Here is a 16,928-nt window from a genome sequence, read left to right on the forward strand (position 1 = left end):
AAAGAAACTAAAAAAGCAAAAGTACACTTTTTTGGGTTTTTTTCCTAGTGCGCGTCTTCCCCGCCGTCTTTAATGCACAGCTCTATTAATCGATTTCACTCGCTTCTCGGCGACCCTGGGAACTTGTGACGAAACTGTCCATCCGTTCGGTTTCGGAATCTCCCAACCGACAGGGCATAACTTTGGGGGGTACATTGAAGGCGGAATGGGGGATCGCTACCCGGTGGGAAAGTTTGCTTAGCGCTAAAGAAAAGCAGCATTTAAACGACGACGGCGACGACTATCTTATCTCTACCCCTCTTTGACAGCAGCAGCAGCCACGAAAAGCAGTCACCTCGGGAAGGGAAAAGCACGGCGAGTTTTCCGTCATATATTTTTTTTTCCAACCACACGACCCAAGAGTTGATTCAACTCTTGGGAAAAACGAACCCCAAAGAGAGACTTGCTGGTGTTTGCTATCTGAAATATTCACACAAACACGGCCACACACGTAGGTCAGAGGGAACCGGCCACATTTCGAAGGGGGCAGATATTCCGTGAGCTGCCGCTGTTTTTGAAATAGTTTCATAATAATTAGCTACCTGCATTTCACACACAGTTGCAAAAAAAAAGGAGCTCCCCCCCCCCCCCCCTTCCTGGGTGGATCATTTTAATGGTAGAAATATGAGAAGAAGTAAAAAAAAAGGTTAGCTAGAAAACACCGATCGGGAAAATCGGTCTGCAAAGATGTGCTGCTGACGCTTTCCTCTTTCAGGCTGCGGCACAACACACAGGCGATAAAGCAGAAAATGCGTGCAAGTAGTGTGAGCTTCTCAGAGGTTTTTTTTTTGCTTTTCCCTCCGTCGAGTTGTGGCTTGTGGCTCTGCGCCGGTTTTTGGCTGCGTTCCGGATTTGTGCAGAAGGCTCAGCCAGCGACTGTGTGTGTGCTCAGTGGGGAGTTGGAGGGCTCGTAATGATGGCGCGTGCGCCGAGAGCGCGCATGATCTCATTTCCGGTGGGAAATTTTCCGCTTTCTACCTTGTTTTTCTCTACCAGTTGTTGTTATCTATCGCTCTCTCTCTCTCTCTCTCTCTGTCATGCTCTTCTCTTCTGTCGCTCGGCCTTGTGCGGTAAATAAATCGACAGGAAAAAAAGCGAACACACACACACACATGGAGCAAATAAAATCAGTTTATTGGGGGGAAACAGTACCAGTGATCGATAACGTTAAGGGGAATTCACTGTAAAAAAAGGTTTGCAACATTTTTCGTAATCTTAACGTATAACAAACCGATTACATCAGAAGATATCATCACAATCGGATATGGCTGCATCATCTTGAACGGCAGAATTACGGTACATGAACGTTACAACCTTTACAGAATCAATGACGACAGAATAAAGCTTTTTTTTAGCGTCAACATTCCATGTAAAACCTTTTGCCTTTTTAGCTCCAATTTAAGCTACCATGTTGAGAAATTTGGTACGAACATTTCTTAGACAAATGCGCAATAAAAAAAATATTTATAACAAGCTATCTATCAATAACACAAGTTTTTGATATCATGTGACGTCATTAAAATCTCAACTGGAGCCATTTTGCCCTTTTTTTTTGCAAAAACTAAGTCATGAGTCTGAGATGTGATATATTCTTGTGATGAGTTACTGATAAATATATTAAATCAGCACAATCGACTCGTTACAAGCATGATCAATAAATCCCAAAACAGGAAGACAGTGTTTAAAAGCGGATACCAATGCTCGGTCAGCATTCCGACAGATGGTTCAGCCCTCTAATTTAAGGATGACATGACATATACGAAATATCCTCCTCACGGGAGACAAGGCGTACAATCCTTCAGCATTTTAAAAACAACCCCAATTTTTATGAGTCTTAACAAAGCCGCACAACACACACCGAAAGGGCAATCCCACGTCGCATGAATTATTCGTTGTAGCATAAATAAACTTCCCAAACAGCAACGACACGAGGCTAACGCAGAAAGGAATAAAAAAAAAACACATCGGAAAGCATAAATTCATCTTCCTTGTGCTTGTGCCGGGCTCGTGTCACAGAACGCACGGTGCGGCACCCCCCCCCCCTCCCACCCCTTCCCCCTGGACCAACACACCATTGACCATCGACACACAAGCCACCGCCAGCTGTTGATGCGCGTGTGACATACACGCTTGCGCAAGGCACACACCACGCTTCAACTGTGTTTCGGTGCGTTTTTTTCTTCCTCTCTCTCTCTCTCTCTCTCTCTCGTTGGCTTCTGTTGGTTTTATAAAACCCTCAATCCATCCTCCACCATCCGCCGACTGGTTCCTTGGGTCTCGTCTGCGGCTGAGTTTGATGACAATGTTTTTTTTTTTGATGTTGTCAGCCTTCTATTGCAGTTCTTGCTTGCCACAAATTGGTTCCCGAGGATTTGTATGTTTCCTTTTGCGTGTCCTCTCACTACTTCTTCAAACCCGGCTTAAGCTGTCTTTTCTTTTCTGCTACTGCCCGTCCCGTCCCGCAATCGTGGCCATAAATACACACATACGGTAGAGATTTTATCCTTTCCTTATTCTCATTGTATCCTCCAACATAAGAGCAATGGGATGGTGCAGCATATGTAACAAAGAATTGGATCGGGGCAACAAGGACTTATGCTGGGACATGTGCAACGCACGCTTGATGCTACTCCGTTGGTTGGTTGGGAATTGTTTGTACAGAAAAGGCGAACAAATAAACCGGAACAAATTGAACGAAGCAATGTCTCGGTGCTTTGGGGAAGACAAAGAGCCACACGCCGAAAGATTCATGATTTGCTTTTTTTAAATTTTTTTAATGATTTTTTTTTGGTTTAGAGTTCATTTGTTGATAATCCTTATGCAGTGGATGGCAATTTGAAAAACAAGAGGATTTTGAAATGTTCTAATAAAAATAAGATAATTAAAATCAAAAGTATAATTACTGTTCATGGAATAACGACAATATTAAGCAATGGCAAATGAACACTTTCATTAAATTCATTACATTTAATATAGATGCAATTTAAATATCCAATAGTAATATTGTCAGAGCTGATGACGTCACGGTTCTGACAAAACAACCATCGCAACAACACAGAAGGTCTGCTATTCACACGCGTTGAAACCGAAACTAAAAGAGAGACTAAAGCAACAACAACAACAACAACAAAACAGTGTTCAACAGGACGGAACACAACCAAACAGTCCGGCGGCCGGGCAACACCTGAACGGGAGTTCAAGGTCATTAAATAAAGCCGGACATTTCCGGTTCCGGTTCCACTTTCGGACCGTGCTCTGGGACGTTGTCGATTGGACACCGTTTGACGTCTGACAACACACACACAAATGAACGAATATTTAAACCAAAAGTCTCAGAGCTTTGCTGTAATAATACAGTCCCAGGGGGGACTTCCGGTACTAGCACCATAGGTTAAAATGCAACTAAATGTGGTATTTACGGTTTGGAGCTCAGACTAAAAATAAAAACCAGCCATTACGCTCTCATAAAGACAGCTACTTACGGCCGGCTAATCTCTAGGCAGAATAGCTTTACTAGCCAAAGGAAAGGAAAAGGGAATAAACCCAGAAAGAAAACAAAAAGCAAGAACTGTCACCTTCTGACAGCGCCGCAACTTCACTTGTACTCGAAAAGCAGCAAAAAAAAAACAGAAAGAAACTAGAAAAGATGGAAGAAGAGCTTCCCTTTCTTCCTGCCGTTTTTTTTTGACAGACGGGAACAACAACCACACCTTAAAATGGGGGGAGTGTGGGGGTGAAGTAGCAACCCAAAACAACCCCCACACACACACACGTAGACACGTTTTGATGTGATTTTAATGCTGCTGGCCAACCCGGAGCGCCGCTTTCCGTTCTCTGCCTTGGGGGGAAGGCAATGATGCATCACTCCGCACCCCGAAGTGCACTAACATGCACTTCTACCTTTCTTCCGTCCTATTCATCCTTCTCTCTCTTTCCTTCACTTACCTTCAGTGCGTTCAGATCGATATCATCCAGTGAACAGTTCACGGACGGGGCGAGCATTTGGTGCGCCATTTTGACGTTTACCACAGCAGCAGCAGCAGCACCACCACAGCCGTCGCACAACCCCGCCTGCAATCGGGGCTGTCTCTTTCACACACACACACACGCACGCACACACTTCCACAGATACACTCACGCACGCACACACACGCACTCTTCCACCCACCGTTCACAAAAGTGGGAGACGGATGGATGAATGGGGAGCAAAGTTGCTGTGCGTCTGTCAAGCAGAAAAGGAAAACAAGGAAAAACGCAGCCTACTTCTCTCGCTTGCGCGCCCGCTTGTCAGGCCGCGCGGCACACAACACACACGCACGCACCCTTTTCCACACGGATAGTGGTGTTGCGGGGGGACTTCCACACTTTTTGATTTTGTTTATTTCACACTCACACACGAACTGTTGTTTCACTTTACTAGATAACAAAAAAAAAAGATGAAGATGATAACAATTATGATTAATTCACTACTTCTCCGGGGGAAAAAAACCCTCCATGTGTCAATGTTTATTTGTGTACAAACAATAATCGCGTACTTGAGAAGGAGAAAAAACCTTTTCAATTTTTTTTTTTTGCAACTACTACACGCACTTCTACTACACTGCAAGATTTGTGATTTTGCTTGGGCTTTCGAACACGCACACGCAAACAGCAGCACCGGCGGCAGCTAATACTTCAGTACAGACACACACGTACACACTCTAATGCTACGGGTTAGCCCTTGTACACTACACACACACACACACACACACTCACACACATAGGGGAAAAGGACATTGATTAGTACATGTGTCTCGCGCACACAGGCGCACACGTGTACTACTACCTTGAGGCCCCGTTCACTCGAGGTACGCTACCAGAGGAACACACCCTTACATCCCGTAGTTTGCGGTAGTGAAAATGTATGTGTGTGTGAGCTGCCAAATGATTGTTGCGGAAGTAAAATGCCGGAAGCGAAATGCATCTTGGAATGCTTAGGGAATGGAACTCATGCACTGTTTACGAATGGATTTGTGTTAATCAATTTGATTTAAATTCATTTTTGGCTACCAAAGAGCACACCCAACTCACTGCAAACACGTCACCGTGGGACATTAGAACAGTGAAATTGTCATTTACAGCACACACACACACACACACACACTCATACACACGACGTACGCAAACGTGTATGCTAAAGTGGGATTTTTTTTTCTTTACTGCTTCTTGTAAATCATTTTTCGTACACCAATTCCGATAAAGTTCGACAATTCATCACTTCTTCTCCTTTTTCTACATTTTGCAGACGACTTTCAGAATAGAACGAACGATTCGCACACACACACACAGCCTACTACACCGTTCTCGCATATCTCAGACGAACAAATCCCCTACGTGTCCTGTTTGACGGTGAGCAATCAAGACGCTTCTAAACAGACACACACAATAGACAATTAAATCGACAAATTGTCACCAAACACGGGAAAGAAGCAGCACAAGCAGGCAAATCCCTGTGCCCACACAGAACGCCCAGAAGCCGGAACTGCCTTCAATTAGAAGACGCAATCCTGGGTGCCGGTGAACAGAGTCCGCTGCTATTCAATCGATAATGAACGTACCGTTGACGGCACGGAACGACGAAAACATACGTACCGCGTTAGATAGAGCGAGAGCGAAAGATTGTGAGAGAGAGGGAAAGCGAGCGCGCGCGTGAGGGCGTGCGAGAGTGACCGAGCCACACCATAAGAGTGAGTGCACGAAAGAGGGAGAAAGAGAGCGAAGGCAGCGAGATGGAATATGAGCGATATTTTTTTGCGATGATGAAATACACACAGCACTGTGCTGTAGCGGTATCAACTCATACACATGTTTGTGTGTGTATATGTACGAAAAACAAAATGCAAAAAGGAAATAAAAGTATTTATTCCACTTTACAAATCTGCATTTGATGGTACGGAGCAGAATTTTATCACACCATTAGAACAAAATTCGCTCCGTCTCTCCTACACACAGCATCAGCAAAATCTGTCAAGGTGTGTGAGTGTGCGTGTGTGACAGAAGGAAGCACGGGAAGATTCCGCTTGCGCTGTCCGGCAGCAAAACGAAACATGATCACTACACAACCATATCCTCACAATGCCTAATTGCACGCACAATCACACAATTTACAGCGCGCACACACACACAAAATGCACCGAAAAATGACTAAATCTCTTGAAGGGCGACGACGAACAAACACACCACCAAAAAACGTTTTACATGCGCGTGTGTGTGAGTGTGTTGGTGCGGTCGCCCGATAGCGCAACTCAAATGTGAGCAGGTTAACTTTGATTGGTAAAACTGCTCTGTCTCGTTCGCTCTTGCGCTTCCCGCGCTCCCCGTTCGTTCTAGTGTTCTTTATTCTAGCGTCAGTAGTGCCTATCTCCTCTTCTATCGTTCTCCGTTCCTGCTCCGTCGCATACTCGGGGGTTTTTATTCCAACCAGTTCGCACGAGCAAACACCCACCGATCGCACCACTACACGTACAGGCGGGCGCAAAGGGAGCGATTTTTGGACTCTTATTTTGCGAGCTAAATGCACCCTTTTTCGGGTAAAAAGGGCAACAAACTCTTGGTTTTGTATCAATCTTCATGAATCCATAGGAAAGGAATGGTTTATTTCGTTCCTTCAACGTTTAATTCACGCAGCAAAAGGCTGCCAAATGCACACGCACACACACACATACAGAGGCCGCCCGACTCTGGTCGCAATTGATGGGAAGAAAACGGTAGAGAGAAGAGTGGGAGCAGCAGAGAAGGGCTTGATAGACGAAGATGTTTTCTTTGGGCTTTGCACGAAAATATGGACACAGTTAGCCGTGTCCGCACATAAAACCCGACAAACACCAATTCCTTCTTCTTCCCTCACACAAACGCACACATTTTCGCTCGGTTTTGCTGATTAGACACGGACGCACGCACGCAATTTGGGAAGAGGTGGAGGGTTGGGTGAACACACATCGGATCCTTTTTTCTGTCTACGTCGATTATTCGCACACCACGGCCACACAAACGACCACGGTCCCGTCCACACCCACCACACACGCAACGCACGTACAGTAAAGCGAGAACAATGGATTGCAGCTTAAGATGGGTAACTCGAGCGCGATTACACACCACTTTCAAACGCACAACGGAGCCGAAATCTGGATGAAATTTCTCAACACTCCATCATCACCATCATATTACACAGCCGCATGAGAAATACGACATCTTTACTTTTCTGCATCTGCTTCACGCACCACTCACACACTGACTGGCTGCTGGTCGATCAAGTTTGCTCGAGCTGCTGCTGCTGGTACGAAGACGGCCTGCCACATTTGTTCGCCTGTGTAGTGATGGGCCTCAACACACGGGTGGGAGAGAGATGGCAAATGTGTTTGAGTTTGCATCAGCGTTTCTACAGTTGAACATCGACAAATACTTGCTATTATGTATGCTTTTGCTGTGAAGCACATCTACATTAATTTCGTTTTTTCTTTTCGATTTTAATGACGTGTATGTTGTCAGTTAATTAACAATTCCATTGTGCAAAGACAAAAGAAAATACAAAACCATATTTTATTAACAGCACAACGCGCTACTTGGGAGGGAACGATGGCTCCGATCCATGCGAAATCATTTCAATCCAGCTTGAAATGACAGCAAGGTAGACAAAGACGAAATTAAATCAAATGGAAAACACAATTTTAAATGCAATAATGTTAGTAATAAATAGTAATATTATAATAAATAAATAAATAAAGTATAGTAATAATGTTATGTTCAATTGAAAAAAACAGCTGCTCCAAGGAAAAGAACAATTAAAATATTTGAAGAACAGCAGCGCTCTATCAAATCGATGAATTGCGAGAACTTGCTAATGTCGACAATGTCGACCTGTTTCCAGCACCGAGTAGAAAGAACGTGATTCAAAATGACAGTTGAAAGAGTTTCGGTATTTTCGAAAACAGAGCGAAAGGAACAGTCATTTGCTTAAAAAGAAAATACTCCAAGGAATAATTTTCAATTTTCATTTTATTTTCATTGAGATAGCGCATTTTCTTCCACAAACCGGGTAAGGTAACTCAAAGGTTCATTGCAATCGATACAATTCAAAACCGTACTCGTGCAAATGCCCGTAAAGCGTTTCTTCTGCAAACGAGGTAATTGTTTTATAACAACGCAAATGATTTAGGTTTCTTTGACCCTCGCGTCAATCTAGCTTTTGAAAAGACTATTATAAATTCCAACACAAAACCCCCCATAATAGGTTTACAAACAAACGCCAGTAACAGCTCACAAGGTTCAAACACGAGCAAATGACAAGAAATAATGTGTGCAATCACAGAGCGCCCACATGGAGAGCACTTTTTCTTTTGTTAAGTAGTTTTGTGTAATTTGTTTGAACTAAAACGTGTTGCCAGTACTTCACGTGAGCGTGCATAAAGTGTTTTGCCGTTTGTTTCTTTGTTTTGTTAAATGAATTACAAATATATCGTGTCTACTACTGTAATTAGTTTTCTTTTTCTCAAACAAAACGTATGTAGCGTTAGTAGTTTTTAGTAGTATTTAGTTACTGCGTTTTTTTTCTTTTCATTATTGATACTATAAGTTATCTCATTAAGGTTAAAGGTTGTTGTTGTTGTTTTTTTGGGATTTGTTTTTCAACGCCATCGCGTTGTTGCTTCGTTTTAGTTAAAGATCACTCTCTCTCTCTCTTTCGTACGCTAGCCTACAAGGAAGGGAAAAATAAACGCCAACAAGAGCGCCCTCGAGGTCGCTAAAGATCCTTCCTAATGTGAATCCTGGTTCGTGTGTTTCTGGTGTGAACACATTAGCTTCAACTTTGAGGAGATGTCGTCAGCGATCGTTTGAAATCAACACACAAGTACCCCGCGATCGCGAATTTTCTAATGATCCTCGTCGTCACACAGATCGTGTTCTGGTCTGGGCAATCTGGTATTTTTTTTCCACTTCCACTTCTACTAACTTTCATACGGTTTCTTTCGACTAAGTTGCTCCTTTCTGTTCTGCACGGCGAGCACTATTTCCAACACATTGTTATTCGCTACACTACCCGGACATTAATTATATGTACAAACAAACTGTCCACGCGACAAGCTGCAACGACGACGGAACGCGACGGGACACACAAACCAAACCGCGGGAACTGGCTGCTGCTGCTGCTGGTACAAGATCAGCTACTGGCAAAATTGGTTTCTTAAAAATTGGGTACGATGTCGGCAGTTTTTTTTTTAATTCTTTCCGCACGATCAGTTTTCATTTCGATTGCTTTTGCTAGTTTCATTAGGAATCAATAGCCCCCAAATGTGTCATTCGTTTTAAGGGGGCATTCGAGCAATGATTTAAGGGTTTGATCAAGATAGTTGGTACTGCACTGGGGTTTTTTTCTGTGGTTTCTGTTCTAGTTCACTAGAATTAATTTGTTAGTTCCTCTAGTGTCGCTTACGTTTCGTCTTTCACAGCGCCTTTAGTCGCTCTCTTTATCTCCCTCTCGTTAGTTGTTCATCTCTGCTTTCTTCTGTTTGCTTATAATACTTTTTGTGGATATATCATAAATTGGATGCTCTGCGTTACTATACCTCTTCAACACGGCCCCCTATTTCGTTCTATCATACTGTGGTGTCTTCATTTTGTATTTGTGTTTTTTTTTGCGCTGTGGATTAGCATTAACTCATTTCATCTTGCTTTGCTTTTTACGTTATCAATTCGCTGTTTTGTTTTACAATATTTGCAAATACGGTTCCACTCAGCTTCTCAGCTATTATTTAAATTGTTCACAGCTTATAATCTTCTTTCTTTGTTTTCTCTCTAGTTTCCCTTTCCCATTAACTTGTTTACTATTATTTACTCAAATCATATACTATTAGCTGTTCTGCAAATTGGATTCGTTTAATATAGTTTCTTTTCCTATGCTTTTCTTCGTTCACACGTGTCACGCCAGTTGAAAGCAGGTAGTAGTAGGTTTTACAAGTTTCTTATCTTCTTAATATAGTTTCGTTCTTTTTTTTTCGTCGCTCATCTCTATTTTCCACCTTCTTCTTTATTTTACTGCAGAAAAGGATAAAGTGGGAAATGAAACAGCCAGAATTTGAAGTGAAAAATTAACAATCACTAATCCGTTATTAAACTTCCTTCCACGTTTTGCTTGCTAATGAATTGGCACTTGATAAAAAGGGGAGGGAACGGGGTGGTTTCGTTTGGTGGCAAACGTGTTTAGTGTGTATGATTAATACTCGCTTGTAGCGTAATGTTACCGAACGTGCGTGTTTCATGTGCGTGTTGTACCTTACACTAACTAAGAACGTACAAGGGTTTTCGATAGTTTAAGAAGAGGAGTGGAAGTAGAAGGTATACTATAAGAGAGTTTAACAATATTTATCAGTTCATTTCCAGCTAGCTAAACAGAGTGTATATAATAGGAAGGCAAACAACAAGCGCTTAGAGAGGAAGATAAACGTCAGACAAGAGAGACAGAGGGGGCGCGTTTGTCCGCAACGATAAACGACTACCAAAACCCATCAACGGAAACAGCACTGGAAGGATATGTGTTAGCAATGTTTCGGTTATAACGAGTGTAGTGTAAGGGAAAACTCGGAGGAAGGCTTGCATTCAGTAAAGGTTGCTTTAAAAGGGGCGGCAAAACGGAGCCAATGAGCCTGAGAAGGAGAGCTAGTCAACAATCATTAACTGGAGTTTCGTTTCTCAAAGCTAGATCTAATGGTGTAACGGTATAGGGAGGAGAAAGCTTTACGTGCTCTAACTACTACGAGAGAGAAAGTGTGAAAGGTTCAATTATCTACTAGAATGTGAAGGATTTTTTTAGCAAGCAAGTAGATTGTTGTTTGCTGAGGGCCCATTGGCAGCCGTCTACTTCTTGTGCGTTTGGGTGCTTGTATATGTGTTCGCTTTGCTAAGGATGACTGTCGTTAGATTAGGAGCGTTTTTAAAAATGGTTCTAAAAAGTATTTATCAAACGGTGTTGAACTGGCGTCCTAGAGGAGTGGCGTCGATCACGCTGGAATATATGAGCTAATATTCCCGTATGAACTAGCTTGATTGGTCACAGTTAACGAGTTAAGGGGGGGGGCGGCTTTGCTTACACTCTTCACCATCCTCCCCCTCATCATCATTTTCACTCTAGAAGGTAGTTTTAGTAGTACTCTTTAAGAAATTTCTTTTCGTCTATCTGAATAGTAATTTGGTTTGCACTTTCGACGCGTTCTTCACTCGCACTGGGGGAGGGGGATTAAATGTAATGGCTCAACTACGTCGTCCTCGGCGTTTGTCTTGTACAGTGGAGATTGATTTCTGTTCTGTTTTTTTTAATTGCAACGATTTAATTTTAATACTGCTATAGCTACAATTCGAGGCATTAGAAGAATGAGTGTTTGTTGTGAGCGTTTGTTTGCATCGTATTCTAAATACAGCTTGTGTGATGATCATTAAAGCCTTTTTCGATAGAGCTAGTGTAAAGTGAGCTTACGTGCAAGGTTTTCTTTTACTTCAACTTCATACCATTGTCCTCCTGCCTATGCCGCCTTTTTGACACGCTTCGAGAGTTTGCGAGAGTTTGTTTCCGGGAAAAAAGCTCGATGATTATTTATACTACTTCAGACTAAGCAAGGGTCGCAGCAATGATGACGCCAGAATAGCTACCAGGGTTCTGCATCAAACAAGAACGTGCAAACAAATGTGTGCTGCAAAACGAGTGGTTCTATACTCGCTATAGATGAAAAAGGCAAACCGTTTAGCCTAAAAAGGGATGAAATCTTGCAATTGTGCTCTACGTCCCCTCGGCTTTTCTTGTTGTCTTGTCTCGCTAGAAAATGTGTTACAGTAGTAATTTACTTAGCTGTGTATTAGTAGTAATAGTAGTAGTAGTAGTAGTAGTAGTAGTAGTTTACCACCTTTATCGCTTAGATACTCGCCTTTGCCGGTGCCCGCTTTGTTCTATATATGTTACTTCAAAAGTATTACGTTAACTGTTAGTTCTGTTAGTTCACAACTGCGATCCGTTTTCCTTTCACTTCCTGTCTGCCTCTTTACACAACCGTACCCTCTTCCCTTTGCGCTTGCCAGTGGTAACATTAAGCTTATTCACACCCCTATGCTTTTTAGTGTTGGTTGGTAGATTTTTGCGACAAAGTGTGCGATTTAAGCTTACTTAATTTTCATTTTGTTTAACGGGCACACATTGTAATTGTTTAACAATATCAACAGTTTTAGTTTTGTAGAGATAAATGATTTTGAAAAAATAGATTACAATTCAACGCATATTTCCTACATCTTACACACAATTCACGTGCCAGGTTGTATGGTTAGCAAAACAAGGCACAAATAACGCTGCCTAGATACATATATTTCAGCTCGATACAATTTAATTATCTAATTTTAATTTTAATTATAAATAGTAAAATCATAATAAATATTAAAAAAAAATAACCATAAATCCAATAAAAATGATATTTTTACTACAGAAAAAAATAAAATAAAAGCTAAATTTAAACGTCAATTTATTTCAACCCCATATTATAATAAAACTATGCAAAAGATACACATTAAGCGGTTGCACATTTTTTCTCTATAAAACACACACATTGAACGTCTGCTCCTGTATGCTTTTTGTTGTGCCTAACTTTAAGTAAGCCCTCAGATCTTTCGTCCAACGTTCGCTCGCGTCGGTGTGCGTTGCATAAATGGGTTTAGCTTAAAACAAAAATACACAACACAACAAAACAAGGGACATTCTGCTGCAGGTGTATTGAGATTCCTTAAACTGAAGAAGCACACACGAAAATGTAAAACCGAAACACACGCCTATTCCATGCTTTTGCCGTTTCATTGTTGTAAGGTAAAATAACAATCTAAAACCTTAACGTGAGCTTTACGAGATGCACAGAATCGTTGTGCTATTGCATATAGGGGTTTTACTGGTAAGAAATATTCTTAAAAAATTGGAAGTATAATTTAACATTGAGACAAAAAAACATTGCAAAAACAAAGGGTAACACAAAGGTAGTTAAGAGATAAACACTAATACGATTACAATAAGAAACATTTTAAAAACACAATTTCAACCAATTCGGGGTCAATGCGGGGTAGCTGGGGGACTGATGACACACTTTCCTAGCGTGATGTAAAGGTTGCGGAGGGTGTGTCTGCCTGTGTGCGGATATAAGTACTGGCCTCCTTCCTCTGCAATGGTAGTGTGTCTGTTTGTTGATTGTGAGGCATAGTGTAAAGAAGAACAAGGGCCTTTTAGGCACTCTGAACTGCAGCAAGATTTGTCGTTTTTGTTTTCGTAAGCACTTTTACACCTTTCCCCAACTTGCTGCAGCCGTTTTTCAATCGTTTCCCTTACATTTGTGCGCTTCTTAAATGTGCTCCAACCTATCTCCATTGTCGATGTAGTAGTAGCTTGGTTGATTTTCTGCTTTAAATTGATTGTGGCTGGATTTCGCACGCTGGATTGCAGCGCGTTCGGGCCCTGTGTTTTTTTTTTACAACCATTTCTTGTCTTCATTGTTTCTTTACACCTTTTGTGGGCACACCTCTTGCTGCTCTCCGCCTTTCCCGTACAAATATGTTCGATAAACTCACCATTACAGCGCAACTAGCTAAAGACTTGCTCCTTTTTCTCCCCCGTGAAGTGCTGAACACTATACAACAATCCTTACGTCGTGTGTACCCCGGGGGAGTTAGTGTTTAGTTTTGAGCACCGAATCGCCACCGACGCCCACTGCGGCCTGCTGCAGCTCGAGGCTGGCCTTTTGCTGCTGCTTTTTCGCGAACGCAATCTCGCTTGCGCTGAACGTTTTCGTCTTTGGCGGCGGCGCCGGCAGATGCATGTACAGTGGGTCGCGCAGCCGGCGCAGATCGTGCTCGATCTCCGCGATCTGCCGCTTGATGTCGTTGTACTCGGCCAGATTGACGCCCGCCTTCTTGGCCGCCTTGTGCAGCGTGATCAGATGCTGGCGGTCCTTCACGTCCGGGAGCAGATATTCCTAAAACAACAAAAGCAGATGTGAGACGTCAAATGGGTTTGTTTGTGTGTGTGGGATCAACCCCTCAAAACCACTCACCTGCTTCGTTAGCACGAAGTAAGCGTACGCGGCCATCGCCGTACCGTACGTGACGAAGTACGTCACCGGCTCCATAATGTCCCAGGAGTATTCCCACCAGGTAAGCCGGGCGAGCACACCGAACTGTACCGACATCAGGCCCAGCCCGACCCAGGTCAGGGCATTCGTTTTGCGGGCCGCTTTCTGGTCGAGTTCATTCTTTTTCTACAAGTTGGTAAATGGAAAGTGCAAAATGAAACACAGCAATAAATTAGCACAAGGTTTTGGGGAGGGGGGAGGCATACTTACCGCTTCCAATGGGCCGAGCTTCTCGTTCAATTGCTCCAGCTTGCCGTTCAGTTCGCGCTCCTTCTGCACCTGATGTTCGCCCACGTGCAGCGCCTCGTACAGCTGGATGGGAGAGAAGAAGTAAAAAACACATTCGAAATTAGTTCTTTTTTGGGTTTAAAATAATAAAGCAACTCTAAAAGGCAAAATCGATGCCCACCCTGGGATCCGGAGATCCTGTGGGACCCGTTTAATTTGTTCGACGGCGGAGCGATTAATTAGCGAAAAACGATTAAAATCGTAGCTCCTCTGTTGTGTTAGGGTTGTGAATAAGGGAATAAGGAGTTCATCCGTTTTTTTTTGTAGGGGATTACTGGGCGCAGGGGAACTTGCTTGGTCCATTTAGGGTCTGGATTGTTTACGTTCGAAAGTCTTGTTCACTTTGTTTCGACTATTATTCACAGTTTAGCACAGTAAAATTAAGTTGAGGCGCTGTACGTACAGAGTTGTTTATAATTGTAGAGTGTAAATGACGAAAAACGATTCAATATGGTATAAGGAGTTATATTACAGGGTTTTTTCAGTTATATATAAATAGTTTACACATAATTTTGAATCCGCCTGGAGATTTATTGACTGTTGAGAAGGTATTAAACTTTGAAACATATAAAAACCAGTCAAAACTGTCGGGAAAGTACCAATAAAACCATTTACAAACCAGTATGACACATTTTTGCCTTATTTAAATATACCAATAGTGGTGCAATTTATAGGCGTAAATATGTGCTTTGATTTAAAGTGTCAGGAAGGTATATTTAGGAATATTTTAACACATAACTATTGGAATTTTTTTTATCTTTGCAATCACAACCATTTTTACAAAAAAATTACGAAAAAATACATATTGTTGTGACTGTTTCGTTGTGCCTATAATGGTGGTTATGGTTCCTACAGTCGTCGTAGTGTGTTGTTTCTATAGTGGTGGTAAACAAAGATATCGCCAAAACTGTGTAAAAAAATGAATGGCATTTAGTTTTCATATTAACAGCAAATATAACTGCCATAATATTGATTTCTTACGTAATTTGATCGTAAAAAATGTATAAATTTGAGTGATGAAAATATTGACTAAAGTAATTAATAAAGACTGTTGTCTATCCACGCCGAGAAGTGTGGGCTCGATTCGAAGGCAATTTTCACTCAGCTAGATATGCGAATTTGGGCTTTTGTTTGGTAAATTACGCACAGAAAACTCATTTCTGTTGCTTATTTTTGTGAAAACAATGCGAAATGTTAAAAATATTCCGGAAAATAATCTAAAATTCCGTAGTTTGATTTTACAACTATAACCACTAAAGGAACACATGCCTGTTTTGTGTACCCATAATGGCACTGAAGTAAAAAATACCTAAAAATGCAAAAATATCGTCAAAAAACAAAGAATTTTAGTAAATCGATAACATTTCATACAAGTTATGCTAAAAATAATAATTCTATTGTTGTGTGGTCATTTGCAGCGTTAACAACAATATGAGTTTCGTTAGGGAATCCCTAAGGCCGGGGTACATGGTGGTCCGTACTCGCCAGTGTAATTTCGATTTTCGAGATATTCGAAGAGCATCTGGCGGCGGCTGATGGAAGCTTTTTTTGGTCATCGGCGGAATGAACGTGACGGATCTCAAATTAACGTAGTTTTTTTCACCGTTATTTTAAGAAAAAAAAAATGGCTGAAATACTTGCACAACATATGTATCTATCAATTACAAACCATTTTCAGTCCAGTTGAAGTAAAAACATGGAAAAATTACATATTTTCTTAAGCAGCTCCAAATTGTTTGGAAAAATGCTTCAGTCAGCCGCCGCCAGCTGCGCTAGTGAAAAACTAAATTACACTTGCGAATACGGGCAATGTCCTCCGGCCTTTACAGTGCAATACCACCACTATTGGTACTACCACCACTATAGCTACGTTTACCCTAGCAAATTTCACCACATTTTGCTATTAGTGGACCAAATATGTTATTTAATGAACAGAACACTTAAAATACCTTTGAAAGATAAAATAAATTCCACGTCAGCGTTGGTGTAAAAAGCACTACACTTTTGCATCCACTCGAGACCTCGAGCCGAAACACCTATTCCATTTCCTAGCCATTACTTTGAGTGCTTGAGTGCTTTTTGCCGTGCAGCTTTTACCCGCCCGGTACCACTCGGACCGCAACACAACTCGTCTCCTTCTTTTCCCTCTCTGTTTAAGCTCAATAAATCCGGGCGCGGTATTACGAGCATGCCGCACAAGGAGGGAAGGGGAAAAGGGACCCACAGCTCCACAAGTGTGCACATCATGCTGCGATACAAAGGGGGGAACATTAGGAGAGCGATAGAATTCAATGTTCCAGGGAATGAAACAGGAAAGCAGAACCAGAAATAAGCGATAAAGAATGGACTCAGTCCTGTTCTGTTGTGCTGCATCCATCATAACCTCCCTCCCACCCCCCGTAGCGCATTATGGTTTGT

General features: G+C 42.0%; 2 protein-coding genes across 22 annotated transcripts in view; both read right to left on the bottom strand.

Annotated features, from left to right (window-relative positions):
- The window catches only part of LOC120898355 (serine/threonine-protein kinase mig-15), a 52,854-nt gene extending 45,485 nt beyond the window's left edge, over positions 1-7,369 (bottom strand). For 11 of the 21 annotated variants that reach the window (XM_040304102.1, XM_040304097.1, XM_040304100.1 and 8 more), the window contains exons 1-2: positions 7,174-7,332; positions 3,985-4,455 (exon numbers count right to left, since the gene is read on the bottom strand). In XM_040304102.1, coding sequence (XP_040160036.1) covers positions 3,985-4,053 — 69 coding nt within the window. In that variant the 5' untranslated portion in view covers positions 4,054-4,455; positions 7,174-7,332. Of the gene's footprint in view, positions 1-3,984; positions 4,456-7,094 lie in introns of all 21 variants that reach the window. The other 10 variants (XM_040304109.1, XM_040304105.1, XM_040304104.1 and 7 more) reach the window with 7 other exon arrangements.
- A 5,189-nt stretch (positions 7,370-12,558) lies between these two features.
- The window catches only part of LOC120897499 (calcium uniporter protein, mitochondrial), a 126,664-nt gene continuing 122,294 nt past the window's right edge, over positions 12,559-16,928 (bottom strand). Inside the window, exons 5-7 of the mRNA XM_040302448.1 lie at positions 14,433-14,534; positions 14,145-14,348; positions 12,559-14,066 (exon numbers count right to left, since the gene is read on the bottom strand). Of these exons, the coding sequence (XP_040158382.1) occupies positions 13,761-14,066; positions 14,145-14,348; positions 14,433-14,534 (612 nt within the window). The 3' untranslated portion in view covers positions 12,559-13,760. The remainder of the gene's footprint in view (positions 14,067-14,144; positions 14,349-14,432; positions 14,535-16,928) is intronic.

Source organism: Anopheles arabiensis, chromosome 2, assembly GCF_016920715.1.
Source record: "Anopheles arabiensis isolate DONGOLA chromosome 2, AaraD3, whole genome shotgun sequence".
Classification (NCBI taxonomy): Eukaryota; Metazoa; Arthropoda; class Insecta; order Diptera; family Culicidae; genus Anopheles; species Anopheles arabiensis.